The sequence below is a fragment of the Ochotona curzoniae genome, unplaced genomic scaffold (genome assembly GCF_017591425.1).
Source record: "Ochotona curzoniae isolate NIBS_2020 unplaced genomic scaffold, NIBS_Ocur_1.0 contig_66, whole genome shotgun sequence".
Taxonomy (NCBI): Eukaryota; Metazoa; Chordata; class Mammalia; order Lagomorpha; family Ochotonidae; genus Ochotona; species Ochotona curzoniae.
Window position 1 is genome coordinate 10,790,584 of NW_024466512.1, and position 16,038 is coordinate 10,806,621.

General features: G+C 49.2%; 1 protein-coding gene across 2 annotated transcripts in view; it reads left to right on the plus strand.

The window, feature by feature from the left end:
* GFRA1 (GDNF family receptor alpha 1) overlaps window positions 1-16,038 on the plus strand; it is a 190,303-nt gene that overhangs the window by 156,606 nt on the left and 17,659 nt on the right. For both annotated transcript variants that reach the window (XM_040991781.1, XM_040991780.1), the window contains exons 6-8: window positions 4,537-4,646; window positions 7,161-7,295; window positions 10,669-10,850. In XM_040991781.1, the coding sequence (XP_040847715.1) occupies window positions 4,537-4,646; window positions 7,161-7,295; window positions 10,669-10,850 (427 nt within the window). The remainder of the gene's footprint in view (window positions 1-4,536; window positions 4,647-7,160; window positions 7,296-10,668; window positions 10,851-16,038) is intronic.

Consider the following 16,038-nt stretch of genomic DNA (forward strand, 5'->3'; position numbering starts at 1 on the left):
TATTGCAGCTAGAACAGAGAGGGCACAGGGAAGGTGTTCACCAAATCTTTTTTGAATGATTGAAATCCAAGAGCCTTCTTATATGCAGATCTCACTATGTTGCATTTGATTTTTAAATTCTTCAGGTAGGTAGGCATTGTGACACAATGGGCAAAGCCAGGTCCTTTAATATCAACATCACATTTAAGTGCTGGTTTGAGCCCCAACTGCTCCACTTCCGGTTCAGCTCCCTACTAATGGCCTGGTAAAAACAGTAGAAAATAACCCAAGTTCATGACCCCCGCACTCACATGGGGGGCCTGGACGATTCTCCTGCCTTCAGGTCCAACCATTGCAGCTATTGGGGAGTGAAAAGTAGAGGGAAGATATTTCTCCATCTGTCTCCCCTTCTCTCTCCGTAGCCCTGACTTTCAAATAAATTATTTTGTTCAAGATTTATTTACATCCTATTTGAAAGGCAGATTTACAGAGAGAGGGGAGATGGAGGGGAGAGTGAACTTCCGTCTGCTGATATACCTCCCAGGTGGTCATCAGGGCTGGAGCTGTGATGGTCCAAAGTCATGAACCTGGAGCTTCTGGGTGGGTACAGGGGCTCAAGGACTTGGGTCATCTGCTGCTGCTTTCCTAGGCACATTAGCAAGAAGCTGAAGCAAAAGTGGAGCAGTCAGGACTAGAACTGGTACCCATATGGGATGCCCTTGCAACAGTCTTAAGTTTCTATGCCATTGCACTTGTCCGAATAAATCATTTTTTTTCAAATTCTTAAGTTACTCTCACTACTTCTAGGATAAAACCCAAACACTTATATCATTCTAGGCTTGTCACTGGTGTCAGCTCCCACAATCTATGCTTGCACCTGTGGCCAGCTATGTGGAGTGGTGAATTGGTAGTGTCATGGGCTGTACATGCACGAGGCACAGTGCGCTGAGAATGCTTCTCAGCCCTGGAGTCAGGTCACCTGGAGGGAGTCACCCTATCTGTGCCTCAGCTTCCATATCAATTCAGTGGAATGCTAGTTTTATTCAATAAGATTGCAGTGAGTGGTGAGTGTGCAATGCACATCGGGTACTTCGGTGAGTGCTTGGCCTCTACAAACACCGCGTAGCTGCTGCCCTGGACTTCTGTGGTAGACATGGCTGTCGTCTGCTATGTCATTCTGCCTGAACTACCCTCCTGTGCTTTTACCTGATCAACTCTGTCCACCCTTCCAGGCTCAGGCCCTACTGAAAGTCATGTCTCTGAGCTGTATGTCTAGTGTCAGACACCCAAGTTATGGGGCAGAGTATGTGGTTCTGAGTTCTGGCTCTACCATGAGCAGCTCACTCTGGTTTAGCCTTCTTCCACCTCACTTATCTGAAAAGTGAATATAATAAAATAATAGTACCCACTTCATGAAGGTTGTCGGGAAGAAAATCTAAAGTTTATGAAACCTACCTCACATCTAGAGAAGCACCATTCAATGTTAGGACTTCTTATTTGTAACCTCTTTGTTAAGAGATCTCCACTGTAGTATCTATTAAAAGTAGACAAGCAAACAAAAACCATTGTCCCTCTCTGCATGTAGGCTATGGGTTATTTAAGTTCAAGGACAAGATTTTTTCCATGATTTTATTCATCTATCGGTCATGGAAGTTTTGGAATTGCTGGTTTGTCACTGTTCATACCACGTGCACATATTGCTTAAGGACTGAAACAGGAACTGGAGGGGGCAGAAGATGATGGGAAGGAAGAGTCATCTGAGAAACTGTTTTCCTTCTTTGGAAAAATGCGGACCGGAGGGAGTTGGTGCTATACATTGGATGTGGCACAAAGATGATGGTAATAGGAGGGCAAGTGTTGGACCCTGATGCCCAATACGGGAAGCTGGCTTCATCAGTAGGGCTGACTCCATCTACTGGCTCTTGAGCTGTGTGTGCTGGTGAATATTTAACCATCAATTTTGCAACAACAAGAACCTGAACTCTGATTTGTTAAAATTTGCTGGTTAACACAGAGTCAACACTCCCGCCACAGTCACTCTCGGGCTGCCATTGTGATGTCTACCAACTTGCAGAATTCCTTAACGTGAGAAATGAGCAGGAATGAGCTAGCCCAGCTAATGCACCACTGTCTGTTTCTTAAGTTCAGTGTTTCCTTCCATAACATGGGAATCCCATAATGTGACCATCTTGTGTCCAGGGAGAAATGAGGGAAGCAACAGAATACAGCAGGTGCTCACTCTTGTTGTGAAGTTCTTCCTGTCCACTGGCTGCCTTCTTCTCAGGCCTGGGGTCTGTGCCCACAATCTGCTCTCAAAATGAAGCCTGTCCAGGGTTCTGCCTGCAGCAGTATGTTTGGTTTTATCCACCCAATTTGGGTTATGCTTTCTGCAGCAGACTGACTCAATTAGCCTTTCATTTCAGAGTCCAATTGCAAGTCACTTCTGAGGTTGTTAAGCAAAATGAGCCTGGTGGGATTAACCTCGCACCAGAGGACAGTAATCCATGCTGCAGTGTCGTTCAGCTAATGGTGTGCTTGAGAGCCTGGGAGGAAGAGGAGATGTATCTCTGGAGGCCAGGCCAGAGGGCTGTTCAGTGGCCAGCTTGTGTGCAGAGCTGGAGCCCAGCTGCCTGTGCTGCAATTGGCCCTTGCACAGTTAGGGGCTGATACCATGAGATCGTTAACTTTCATGACCAGGACAATTCTTTGGAAATTAGCCGTCACTCCAGTCTGGGTACCATCGGAGCCAGTGGAGTAAGCCTGAGCCATCTTTGGAGGTTTCCTCCCAAAAATAAATCCTTTCACCATATCAGAGGAAATAGCCAGGTTGTATCTCCTGTATTGAGTTGAAGTCACGGAGGCGCATGCACACACATGCATGTAGAGTCGTCCTTGGGAGGCTGTGGTCAGGGCATTCATTCTAAGGTGCTGGGGCACCTTAGAAAGGATTGTGCTAAGAAGCAGTGCAGGAGCTGGGCGTAGAAATGAAGTAGAATCCTGCATAGTGGCTCAGATCCGGAGCTGGGACATGGCCTAGTGACCGAGTATGAGGAGAAAGGCAGTCTTGCATGCAGCACACTCCAGCCTCCACAGGGCGCCCAGGACTTGCTTCGCTGCCTCAGGCCTTGGAATGCTGCTGCCAGTTCCAAATGGCCAGAAAAGGATGCATAATGTGCCTCCATCAAGTTCTTACCAACCTCAGGCATCCCATTTCTCCCAACCTGCTGGGCCGTACCACCCCCATCTTGTTTACATCATAAAATGTGCTAAGGAGATAGCAGTTGCTTGAGTAGAAAGAAGTAAAGAAGGCATCACTGGGTATGCTGGCAGGCAACTGGAGGGTGAGCTGAACTCGGAAGAAAATGGAGACCGCCTCCCATTGTCTCCCCTAATAGCTGGAGAATTTGAATTCATCCCCAAGTGCACTGTGTTCTGCCATAGAAGCAGAACTGTTGTCTGTGGATGTGACCTCAGGGATGTCCCACCAACGATATCCCCTTCAGACTGGAAAGCAGCCAGTAGGCCAGTGAGAAGCCCTCCCCTGCCCTGACCAGCCAGTATGGGGCTTCTGTGCCCTTCTGGTCTCTGCATCCTCACCCTCACTGTGACCTGCATGGTGATCTGTGCCAGCCCCTGGAGTCCCCAGAGGCCAGACAGATGCTGCACTTTGCTCAGCAGCTCCTCCTCCAGGCGTGTTCTTCAACCACAGGCCATACACACCCGGCACGCCACCCTTACCTGTCTTTGTGGCTCCCCCAAAATGAGCTGCTTGGCTGGGATGAGAGAGGACTTACAAGACAGATACAAGGATTCTTTGAGCCAGTAGGAATTATAGGAACAGATGGGCTGCGGGATCCTATTTTGATGCCAGGGACATGCTTCTGTATAAAGTAAATATTTTCGCAGTGTGGCTCTCTGATGAGTGTGTGGAGAGGCATATTTCCTAAAGATGCAAATAAGCCTAGTCAGAAATAAATATTGGATGGAAACTTCAAAGCCTTTAGATTTCTCCAGTTCTAGGCCCTGAAGACTTCTCTCCAAATAAGCAGAGGCACAGGTGGATGAGGGCTGGGGGAGGGGACACTCAGAGGTTGTGTAAGACAGGATGCCAGTGGTTGCTTTCTGTGTGTGTGTGTGTGTGTTTGTGTGTGTAAGTGTGTGTAAAAGTCAACAACAAAAGAACAAAGAAAAGTTACCAACTGTTCAGAGACTTAGGATTTTTTCCTCTTAATATATTTTTTAATATTTTTAATTGACATGTGTTTCTGGCACACATCTGTGGGCGGTGTGTAATGATGACCAGATTAATCGGCAAATGTTATCTCAAGTGTTTATCATTTCTGGTTGTTGGGAACACTGAACATCCTGCATTCGCTGTTTTGAAATCAATTGTTGTCAACCACAGTTACCCGGCTGTGCTCTAAAACGTGAGGTATTATTCCCGCTCCTCCAGCTGACCCCTGTACCTGCTAACCAGCCTCTCTCTGCACCACCCCGCCCCAGCTGCAAGGCTTGCAGAGTTCTAAAGCATTGCTCCTCTCCTCCTTCCCATTTTAGATCTCGCCTTGCCGATTTCTTTACTAACTGCCAGCCGGAGTCCAGGTCAGCCAGCAGCTGTCTGAAGGAGAACTACGCTGACTGCCTCCTCGCCTATTCGGGGCTGATTGGTAAGGTGGGGAGTGGCAGGGGGCAGGGTCTGCTTTCCAGAGGCCCACACACTCTCCATGAGAGCCCGTCAACAATGTCTCTGTGGTGGAAGTCTCCCACTCATCCTTGTGCCAGCCCTTGGTGTCCGGCCCTTAAGGACGTGCCTGTAGAAAAAGGAGAAGGGGAGGGAGAGATGTGGGAAGATAATGGATGTGCAAAAATCCGAGGCAGGAAGCAGGGATGATTAAGGAGCAGGAAGACAGCAGGTTCTTAGTTAAGTGAAGCATCCCAGTTGGGGAACTGACCATGCAGAGCAAAACGGGGAGAAAGCCTTGTTTTGACAAAAGAGAAGTCGCACAATGCTAACTGAATTAGGGAACTTTGAGGATAGGCAAGTTGGAAGAATTCAGTCTGGGCAAATCAAAATGAGTGCTTCCCAGAAATGGCCCTTTGGAAATAAAACTCCGAAATGCCAGGGCCTTTGTTTCGCTGTTGATATTCTGGAGAAGTTGGTTGAGAGTCGGGCCAAGTGTTCCCCCCCCCCCCCAAGAATAGCTGTAGCAGAAACAGTGTCTGCTATCTTTCAAAGCCTGTGTCCTTAGAAGGAGCCATGTTCCTGGCATTTGGGAATACCACAGTTAAACAGTTGAGGCAGAAGAGGGCTGGGGCCAGGCTCCTTTGATCTCATGGTAGAGTGGCCAGCAGGAGGAATTGTGGGGTCCCAGGTGCTTGGGGACGGCAGAAGGGCCTTGTCATCATTGTCTGAGAGAGAGCACAGTGTCCACAGATGTCAGAAGCCAAAGGCTCCACCAGAGTGTGCCTTCCTGCCAGGTGTCTGCACCATGGTCACCCCCTAACACCAGCAGGAGGAAGCTCCTACAGAGAATGACAGCATGGACTAAATTTCTTCTCACCAGCCTGACTGGGAAAACTAGAGCCGATGCATGGTGCAGAGGTAGTGCTGGTTCCTGGCTCACCTGGGCTCCTCATTGCGCCCATTTTCAGCCACATGGCCAGCGAGTGCACCCTGTCAAGTCAGTCCTATGAGTCTGTGTTTCAGTCTCTCTTCTTCTCAACCACAGCAGTTCCTAGGAGGGATTACTTATCAGCTATGGAAGTGCAGCAATACCCAGAATCATTAAGGCATATTCACTGGCAACAAAGGAAAAATGAACAGAGCAGGCCACAGAGGGAGAGGCTAAGTAGCGGCATCCCCTTGTCTTGCTGTTGGACTCACAGTGCACACTTGGGTCCATGTCCTTCCAACAGTATCTCTCATTAACCTCCTGTGAGGGACACAGGTGTGGTGGACTTGGCAAGCCCCCCATGCCAGGGAAACAGGAAATGACTGGCAGTGTCATGCACATTGAAATTTATTTCTTGAGACTGGATCCTGGGTCCTGACCTCTGCAAAGCTTGCTCTTGCCTTCCTTCCGTCCTCTTCTGGATCTATTATGGTGCTGGGCTTGCAGGAGGCTGGCCCTCCTCTCAGGATTTGGGGTGCCTGTTTCTCAGCCAACGTGAGGAGGAGCCCCCAGCCCCACCCCCAGATTCACATCCCAGCATGTCATGAACTATCATGCAGTTTAACTCAGTAAGAAATGCAGGGTAAGGACAGTATGCCCATGGCCCGTGGGAGTTAACAAAAGTCATTTTTCTATTTGCAAAGCAAGTACATTCTATGGATTGCTGACCATGGCCACTTGTTCCCCAGACCTCAAAGGCAAAGGTTTCTTGGCATCAGAAGGTATTATCTGATGTATACCACCCAGGAGAAGCCATTTGGGTCGCTTTAAGCCTAAACACATTGTGTTTCTGTGCCGGCGTGGGATACATCAGAAAAAACATGAGTAGCACTAAGGGAGGAAGGGAAGGACCACCCAGTGCATCTGGGAGGACTCTTGGGGTCCACAGATAGAACTTTAAGAGCCAGGAACATACTGAATTTCCGCTGTTTGCTTCCATTTGTTTGGCAACTGGAAACAGTTGATTGAAATCAGCCGGGGGTGTGGTGAGCAGGGACCTCCTGCTGTCCATTCTTGGGGTTCAGGATGTGGGGCGACACAGAGGAAGTGACTGAGCCCAGCAAAAACACTTAGGAAGCCATTTGCTTCCCAGGGAAGTGGATTCAAAGCCCATACAAAAATGCCGAAGATGTGTGGGCCCGTTTCTACCTATGGCAGAAGATGAATGCCATTTTCCAGAACATGCTGGATACTGGAGAACTGATGCAGTCTAGCTTAATCCTCTCCTAATTGCATGACATCCGTACCATGTGTGCAGGGGAAAATACCCCGAGTGCAGCTCAAAGAGTTCTGCTAATGATTTTTAAAGTAAACACGTAAATTAGTTTGTGTGCTCAAGATAAATTGCCAAGGAAATGTGCCGCTTTACATAACTTCCCACTCGGCAAATGCGGTGTTTGACATTCTCCACGGCACTTCACGCCATCGGAGGGACATTTGTTTCTTTTCAGGCTATGGAAGTGGCCCTGTCACCACGCAGGGATAAAGCACCTTGTGTTTGCCTTGTAGGTACGGTCATGACCCCCAACTACATCGACTCCAGCAGCCTCAGCGTGGCCCCGTGGTGCGACTGCAGCAACAGCGGCAATGGCCTGGAGGAATGTGGGAAATTCTTGAACTTCTTCAAGGATAATACGTGTCTCAGTGAGTTTCAGAAAAATAAGGCAGGCATGCACACGCATGCACACACACACACACACACACACACACACACACACACACACACTTTCTTTGCCAACTCCAGTGGTATACACCTCCTCAGCTTTCTGGCTGCTGCTGCCGCCTCTGTCCTTACATTCTGTGTCCCCACTCTCCTGCCCTTGGCCACACTGCAGGATGCAGCAGGGAGCCCAGCGGTGCTGCCCAGGCTGTGGAGGCGGAGGCTCCAGGAGCGAGGGCTGCACATCACCCAGGATACATCATGTGGGAGAGTCGCTTTCCTCCTGTGGCTTGCGTTTTGGTCTTGGCAGCTGGAGGAGAGGCTATTGCAGAGGCTCTCTGAAGCGCGGTGGGCCAGACCATGTGAGAAGCTCAGACAAATCAGAAGGGGACTTGGCCTTCCAGGTTTCTGAGAAAAATGAGAATATGAATGCCAGTAGCCCTGTGGGTGTTTAGGGTGGGCGTGGAGGCACTGGCCTGGCAGCTGGAGGCTCAGGAGCTAGTATTGGCAGGAAACAAAAGCAGCATTGGGGTGGGTTGGGGGATGGGCGGGGCGGCACCCTGTTTGGGAACAGAATGACTTATTATTGCACTGTCCTGTGGCAGTCTGGAAGCAGGCTTCCCAGTGGAGTGGGGTTGGAGAGAGATGTACCCCATGAACAATATGCTGTCCAGCTCCAGAGGTGCCACGCTGTGTCTCTCTTCCGGGCATGCACTTGGGCTTGCTGGACGTGGCACTGCAGCTGAGAAATTCAAGAATTTTGTGCACACTTCTGTGCCCCACCCTCTTCATGGGTGCCATCTATCTGTTCACATTGGTTCTATAGGAGAGGGAAACATTTTTTCTTACCAGAGGAATTAGATATTTATAACACCACTTGTGGGCCATACAAAATTGCCAAATTAAAATTTGGCCTGCTATAGATTTATTGGATTTTGAGTCTCAGCTGTGGTTGCCTTGGCGGGCCCAGACCAAATGATTTTATTTATTTTATATAGCTTGCAGGCCAGATGTTTCCCACCCCGGTATACAGAGTATGAGATACACATTTTCTAATTTCCAGGGTTCTTCCCCAGGATCCTAGGAGGAATATTATAGTATTAGTACTGTCTGTTCAAAGATTTACCTATTTATTTAAAAGGCAAAGTGACAGAGGATGAGATCTTTTATCTGACAGTTTATTTCCCAAATGCCTGCTATAGCGAGGGCTGGACCAAGTTGAAGACAAAAGACAAACTCCAACTGGTCTGTCACATGGGACCAAAGTACTTGCTCTTACTGCCTTCCCAGGCACACTGGCAGGAAGCTGCGTGAGAAGCGGGGTAGCCAGGACTTGCACTAGGCACTGTAATAGGAGACGCAGGGCAGCAAAACCCACTGTGCCACTGTGTCTCCCCAAGACATGGGTATTACTACTGCAGCCTCACAGCAATGGAAATGCCACAACTCAAATAGGCCACCTGAGCTGGAAACTGTGCTGGAATTAAAGGGCCTATTGGACCAGAACATCAGAGACCAGGTCTGGCCAGCATTCTGAGAACCCAGCCCTGACAGATTCTCCGAACTGCTTAGCAGTGTGTTGATTGATATTGAAAGAATTAACAACTTTCATGTATATCCACAAAGCTTTTCAGTGCTACCCTAGGACCTCATTTGTCATTTCTTTTGTTGAAAAAAAAAGAATTAAGTCTATATTTGCTCGGCAGGTGCTTCCAGTAATGTAGTAGAAATTAACAGGCTTCTGGATTTTTAAGTGAAATTCAAAGTCATAAAACTAATCTCAAGTATGCAGGCACTTGCAAAAACATTGGGCACACTAAGGAATTGAGCTTGGTCCTCTTACCTGAGTTTATAAAAGAAACGAAGTGCTTCAAAAATTCTGTTAAAAAGTAGGATTAAAAGTCAAGTTTTCTTTGAGAGTAATAGAGCTACAAGTTGCCTGGGGCTGGGCCAGGATGAAGTCAGGAATCAGGAACTCCATCCACAGCTCTCCATCCACATGGGTGGCAGGATTCCTAGGCCTTGGGCTGCCTTCCTCTGCCTTCCTGTTGTATTGGCAGGAAGCTGGATGTGAAGCAGAGTCACGGGAACTCCAGCCAGCACTCCGATGTGGAACTCTGGCATCACAGCTAGCGCTTTTGTTGACCATGGTAGAGGTCTCTTGAATGTACATCTTTACAAGAAAAAGGAGAGATTTCCGTAGGGTTCTGGGGTCCCTTAAGGACACCGGCCCCTCTGTCCTTTCTGCTTGACCCACTCAATCCTGTGACATCGCTAGGGGCATGACTTGTATTTAAGAGTCTGGGATTTGCCCCTAACAGTCCTCACTCCCCAAGATGTAAAACTGTCGAAAGCAACCTTCTGGTTTGCAAACCTCGAAGTGTTACAATCTCAGAGCACAATGTCATTTCCACAAGGCAGGTTAGGCATCAGTTCTTCTGCTTTGTGTATTGAAAAGGCCAACAGAGGCTCGGCTCCGAGTAGTTTGTATTTTCAGGTCCCAGAGAGAGGAGTTTGATTTCTCATACAATGAATATGAAAAAAAAAAATCCCTAAATCCAGGCCAACCCCCCAAGGACTTGATTAAAAACTGTTTTTTATTCATTTGGGGGAGGGGAACAATACACAACCAATTTACTCTTGCCATAAAAACAGTCTAATCCTATGAAATGGTAATAAGCTTTGAAAGTTTTACATTTTGGACTTTTCAGTGAAAGAGGGCTGCTGCTATCTAATTATGCTGATTCTATTTGGAAGGCTGAGAGCAAAGACAAAAAAAATATCTCACTAGTGAAAAAAATTTTCCCTAGACTGATAAGGTTGGGGTGGGGTTTTTCTCTATAAGAAACTGTTTTGCCTGTCAAATTAGTGTGGATGCCACAGAGTTGCCTTGGTCCTTGGATTAGGGATATACTCTTTTTTTTTTTTTTCTTAAAGCATGAGTTCATTTGCTTTCGATAGAGAGTTTTGACAGAGCACAAGGATTTGTCTTAGGAAGCAAGTCGATCCCAGTCAGCTGCCCATGGGAGGCTGGGTGTTCCAAGGGCTTGGGCACTGAGCGTTTCCGGGTAAGGCTCTGGGTCAGCAGCAGGCATAAGCATAGGAACACGGTGACTGTTTGTTGTGTCTGGAGTGAAGCTAAGTGTCTGGCTCTGTGTTTAATGATTGAATTGATTTTTGAGCACCTGACCGTTAACACTGGCTCTCTGCGTGTGTAAGGTGGATGGATGGCTGGGTCTGGCTCAGAGAAATCCAGTGCTGTCAGTGGGATTTGTAGTGTGACTCTCAGTACAGATTCCCTGTTTAGTACACTCACCGCCGGTCTTTGTAATCGGCTTTCCTCCTGTTTCACTGCAGAAAATGCAATTCAGGCCTTTGGCAATGGCTCTGATGTGACCGTGTGGCAGCCAGCCGTCCCAGCACAGACCACCACTGCCACCACCACCACTGCCTTCCGGGTCAAGAGCAAGTCCCTGGGGCCAGCGGGGTCTGAGAACGAAATCCCCACTCATGTGTTACCACCATGTGCGAACTTGCAGGTGAGAACTGGGTCCGGACTCCCCACGGGAGTTCATCACTGGGGGATGAGCTTGAGCTCATTTTCTGAGATGCACTTAGACTAAGCTAGACAGTGCCTACCGAATGGAAAATGTCATGATGTGTCAAACAGTGGAGAGAAAGGCAGGCTGGGGAGTGGAGTCAACCATTTATTAGGGGCGTAGCTTTCCTCAGGCATTTGCATCTGGCCCTGGTTTCTTTACCTGTGAAGTAGGAGGTACAAGATTCGGGCAGGTGCATTGAGAATGTTTCTGTAGAGGGTGGTGGGGTTGGCTGTTCATCTATTTGTCTTGCTGGTTCTGGGTTCTTTGCAAAGCAGATGCGGAGGGAACAGACCAGTGCTCTTGGGTTTGTCCACATCACTGCCATTGAACCTGCCTGGGAGTCTTAACTGTGTCTGAAGATGAACCAGAGACTGAACCAGGGAGGGTCTGGCTTCTCTGGAAAGTGTTGGGTAGGTTTGTTCTTCAAACAATAACAGCCAAGGCCCCTGAGTATTGAGGGGAGCCGCGAGCTGCCCTACGAAGCCCTGTATGTGCACAGAGTGAAGAGCAGGTTCATCTGTCCTCTTACTGGCTTCTCATATGGACAAGGATGCAGTGTTTGTGTGTTGATAGAGTGTGCCCATGCCCTGTGCACACCTCTGGATGCTGGTCTGCTGGGGGCTATGAAAGGGATGCTCTGTTTGCTCTGTAGCCTTGTCCTGTCATGGAGAGAGAACCCAGAAGTTCAGGGAGGAAGTTTCTGCTCCAGTTGCAAGACGAGTGAGGGTCGTCTGGGAGCCTCATTCTTTTCCTGATGCTTCCTGTGTTTCTGGGGTAGGGGTGACCTCTGCCTCCAGCCACATGTGCCAAGGTACCTGTATGTGGCCTGGATGCCAAGCACACTGCCATCCCCATCACACTTGTTGTTGGGGGAACATCCATTCTTCCTACCTCCCTGGATTCTCACTGAGTCACCATTAGCCAGAGCCTCGCTTGCCCTGGAGGCTGTCAAACTGCTCATCTTGGATGTCTTGCACTCATCCAGGCTTTGTCCTCTAGCCTTGGTCCTCCTGGGACTTCACACATGGACTGCCTTTCACACAGGAGAAAGCAGAGAGGGGGCACACCCAGCATGGTTGGACTGCAGGCACTCACAGCCTTTCCTGAGCACACAGCATCTGCCTGCACTGTGTGAGGATGCCAGGAACAGGGGGTGGCCAGGGGCCTCCTGTGACATCTGCCTCCTCATATTGCAGCAGGGCCCAGCTCTCAGAGCAGGGAAGTGAGGCAGTCGCAGAGACAGGCAGGGAGTGGGACTGCTGCTTTGTCTCTACCCTAGGGTACCCTTCGCACCCACCCAGATTCTGGCATCAGTGAAGGAACCTAAGGAGGGTGATCATGGTGGCAGGTGCTGCTTTTCTGCAAAGCAGAGTCAAGCCCTGGCCATAGTAGGTGCAAAGAAGACCACTATGGGAACAAGCCTACTCTTGAAGTCCCGTCTGTGCTTAGAAACTTCATTCAAAAGCATAACCCTCAAGTCATTTGCCAGTGAACTTGGAATAATAGTCAAGATGCAGCCTGTACACATTTTTGAAAAGTCAGACTCAGTCGATGGGAAGCCAATGAAATTTATGTCTCCCACCCTGAGCCAGAGAGGGGTCAGTAAGCCACAGGAGGGGTCCCTTCCTCCCAAGCCCTTCCCAGCTCCCGATTGGGCTTCCTGACTAATGATGCTCAGCTTGGCCGTGCTGCCACTGTTGTGCCTCCAGCACGGATCTGGCGAGCAGCCTGCCCTGCCTGGAGGACTGTGTGTACCACCGCAGGGTTGCCCTGGCAACGTCAGGGAACACACGTGCACTCAATTCCCCCAGATACTGCGCCTTTCTTCCCCCTGGGTGAGTGGTAGCAACTCTGCTTTGTAAACACAAAGGCTAAAGTAAAATGCAGGCGTGATGTTTGTGTTGAGTCTGCTGTTAGTCTTCAGTGAGGGCCATGTGAGCTGTGGGACTCGCAGGGAGAGAGGCGTGGTCTGCAAACAGCCCAGTGGTAGTTGCGATGTACGGATGCTTGTGCTCCCTGGGAGCCTTGACTTGACGCTAAAGCAGCTTCCTTCCTGAGCCCAGGAGTGGACTTGTGAGATGGAGGGTAAGAACGCAGACTTTGCGTCCTGTGGCAGGCTCTGCTTTTAATGCCCTGTCCTCGTGGCATTCATCAGTATGCAGTCTCCGTGAGCCTCAGCCTCTAGGGTGGTCTGCAGCGGGTGAGAGGATTGTATGGGGCAGAGGGAACATTCTGGAATGATGCTTTCAAGTGTCCTTTGTGATCCTTACCCTCCCACTCGGCCACGCAGACTCTGTGTAAAACAACATGGTGATGCTGTGCCTTGCTGGGGGTGTGCCAAGGAGCTGCAGCCTGTGCACAGCTGCTCACAGCAGCTTGGCCTCCAGCTGCGGCACACTTCCCTCCTGTTTGCAAAGCGGGCCGGTGAGCCAGAGGTGCCCAGCAAGGTTCCCAACGCCAAGGCCTGTGTGCTTGGGCCTTGCTGCTATGGCTGTGCGTTGTCTGGAGCTCTTTCTCCAGATCACAGAGGAGGAGGAAGTAAAGAACAAAGCAGCAGAATAGGGGAAACTGGTTTTGAGATAGTCAAGGGGCCTGGTTCTTCCTACAGGCTGTGGCCAGAATGAAGACAGAAGCAGCCAAGCTCTGGCAAGTCCTTTAAGATTTGATTCCAGGAGTCGGGGAAGGGGAGGACTGAAGGTTTAGCAGTACCATGTTGCAGGGTGACATTGTTTTCAAGTCTGTGTACATAGTGGTCCAAGGGGTCATCTGGGGCGGAGGATGGGGGGATGAGACGGTGATAAGCGTGCCGATGTAGGGCTCCTTCCAGGCTCCCAGGAGACCCATTCCCACCCTTCTGTCCAACCCTTGTCAGCCCTGCTGACTCCAGATGAATTGCCAGTTGCCAGGGGTCCTAGCAATGTCCTGGGTGGCATTTGTCCCAGCTACATGTGTCATTACTCAGAATAAAAGCAATTGAAAATGGCTTGGGATGCACTGGTAAGATTCCTGGGAAGGCAACTGTGTCTGGCAGCTTGAATTTTGGTTCCCCTGAGGGGTGCCCTCTCGCAATATTTAAAAATTCGCAATAATAAGGGGGACTCTCGGGAACTAGAGGATCTGGCTTAACATTTCAGATTGATTTCCCTCTTGGAAGGGAAGAACTGAGAGTAAACATTTTCAAAAGTCAGCCTCAAAATGTAATTGGCAGCACACCCAATGCCATTCGGCTTGGAGACCGCAGGTCCTGGATGTGGTGAATCCAAGATTCTTCTGTGGTCCCCAGGAAAGTTTTGGCTTCAAAGAAGGGAGATTGATGGACTAGTAGGAAATGTCATCGAAATGACCAAGTGCTCACCCCCTGAGGTGACAAAATACCAGGTTTTGGGTAACCCGCCAAGCTCCCATGTCAGAACTAATTGGCAGTCATATCAGTAACAAGCGTGACACAGGCTGTGCTATTGTTGGCATAGTCCCTTCACTTGTGCGAAGTGGTCACGTGGAAGACAAAGAAAGATGGATAATTCTACCAATTACTTCATCTTCCACGCACTTGAGTGGTCTGGTATCTGGAAAAAAGCTCAGGGCATTTAAACCAAACGGACTGAACTTGTCACTTATTGAAAGCAAATATCTTTGGCGGTAGAAGTCAGTGTTGGAGAATTTTCCACTTTGTAGCATTGTGCACTGCTTAACACTGGCAACTGGCAGCACTTCAAGTGGTGTTTGCAGACCTCTGGTGTCCATGGTCAAACAGAGGAAGGCTGTCCTTGGTGACAGTGGGAATGGGGTCCAGACTCCGTGGATGCGAGTGCCTTAGTGTTTGTATATGACTTACTCATACCTCCCTGTCTAGATAACTTTAACACTGAATACAGTGTGAGCATGGTATTGTTTGGACAGTAATGACAGGGAATACGTACTGATTTTTCTTTTTTCAAAAATTCTGCACTCAGGGTTGGTGGGATCTGCAGAACCTGAGGAACAGGTGGACCGACCGTAACTGAGACTGGGTGCTACAGCCTTGCATCTCATCTCGGGCCCTCAGAGCCAGTGGCTCTGCCTCTCTTCACCTCCTTCCTTCGAAAGTATATGAGGGATCAGGGGACCCACCCCCAGCTGCACTGCTGGCATTCTGGGTGCAAGACAGCTGCAGGCAGTGCAGGAAAGCTCAAAAAAGCGGTGCAAGCTACATCCAAAGTCCAGATAAAATCCAACTGTAATGGGTCATGGAGGGATGGCCACTATAGAGCTCTAGTCTGGGTGCCCTCTGCTTGTCCTGGCAGGGCCCTCAAAGGGAACCAACAAAGTGACTCGTCTGATTGTCGCAGAGATGGCCACTGGATAGCCCCTGTGAGGATGCTTCTTGCCAAAGCCTCCTTGCTCTGCAGGCTGGAAAGAGGCTCTTCCCGAGCCCTAAGGGGTCAGAGCAGGGTCACTCTAGCCCCTGTGCAGCCAGCCAGCAGATGGAGGCTTTCCATCTCGGGCCACACCTTCCCAGCTTCCCAGCAAAGCCTTGAAATGTTTCTCCTCCAGGAGCAGAGTCAAGCATCCATAAATGGGCTTGACACTTACAAAAAGAAGCTGGAAAATGGAGGACAGACCGCATCTTTTAATCTGTACCTATTCTGTACTATTATCTTGAAAATAATTATATATAAGCCAACCCCTTACCCACCCACTTGCCCACCCCCCCCTTCCAAGTACTCCTCAGACCCAAATGAAGTCCAGGTGTTCCAGAAGGTCCAGACTGGGTCAGAAATGATTTCAAACCTCAGGCCCAGACTCCAAAAGCCTCAAAGAGGTTGGAAGGGTATTATCTAAACCTGCTAAATACCAGGAAGCTGTTTGCCGGCTGTGACCAAGTGAAAATTTCAAGTGTCGCGTTTTAAAAGGAGTGCTGCCAATGGGTGTCCTGTAAATCATTTGTGCCAGCAGACTGACCCCATTATGTCAGCTAATCCTGGAAATACAGGAGGTAAATTTAAATCTTCTAGCATGAAGCACTTAATCAATATTCTAAATGTTTTTCTTGCAATTTATGCTGGCCAAGCAATGGGGTGCTTTGGCATCCCGTTAATCTACTGGAGAAGAGGCTCTTGTGAGTGAGGCTGGGCTGTGGAGGATT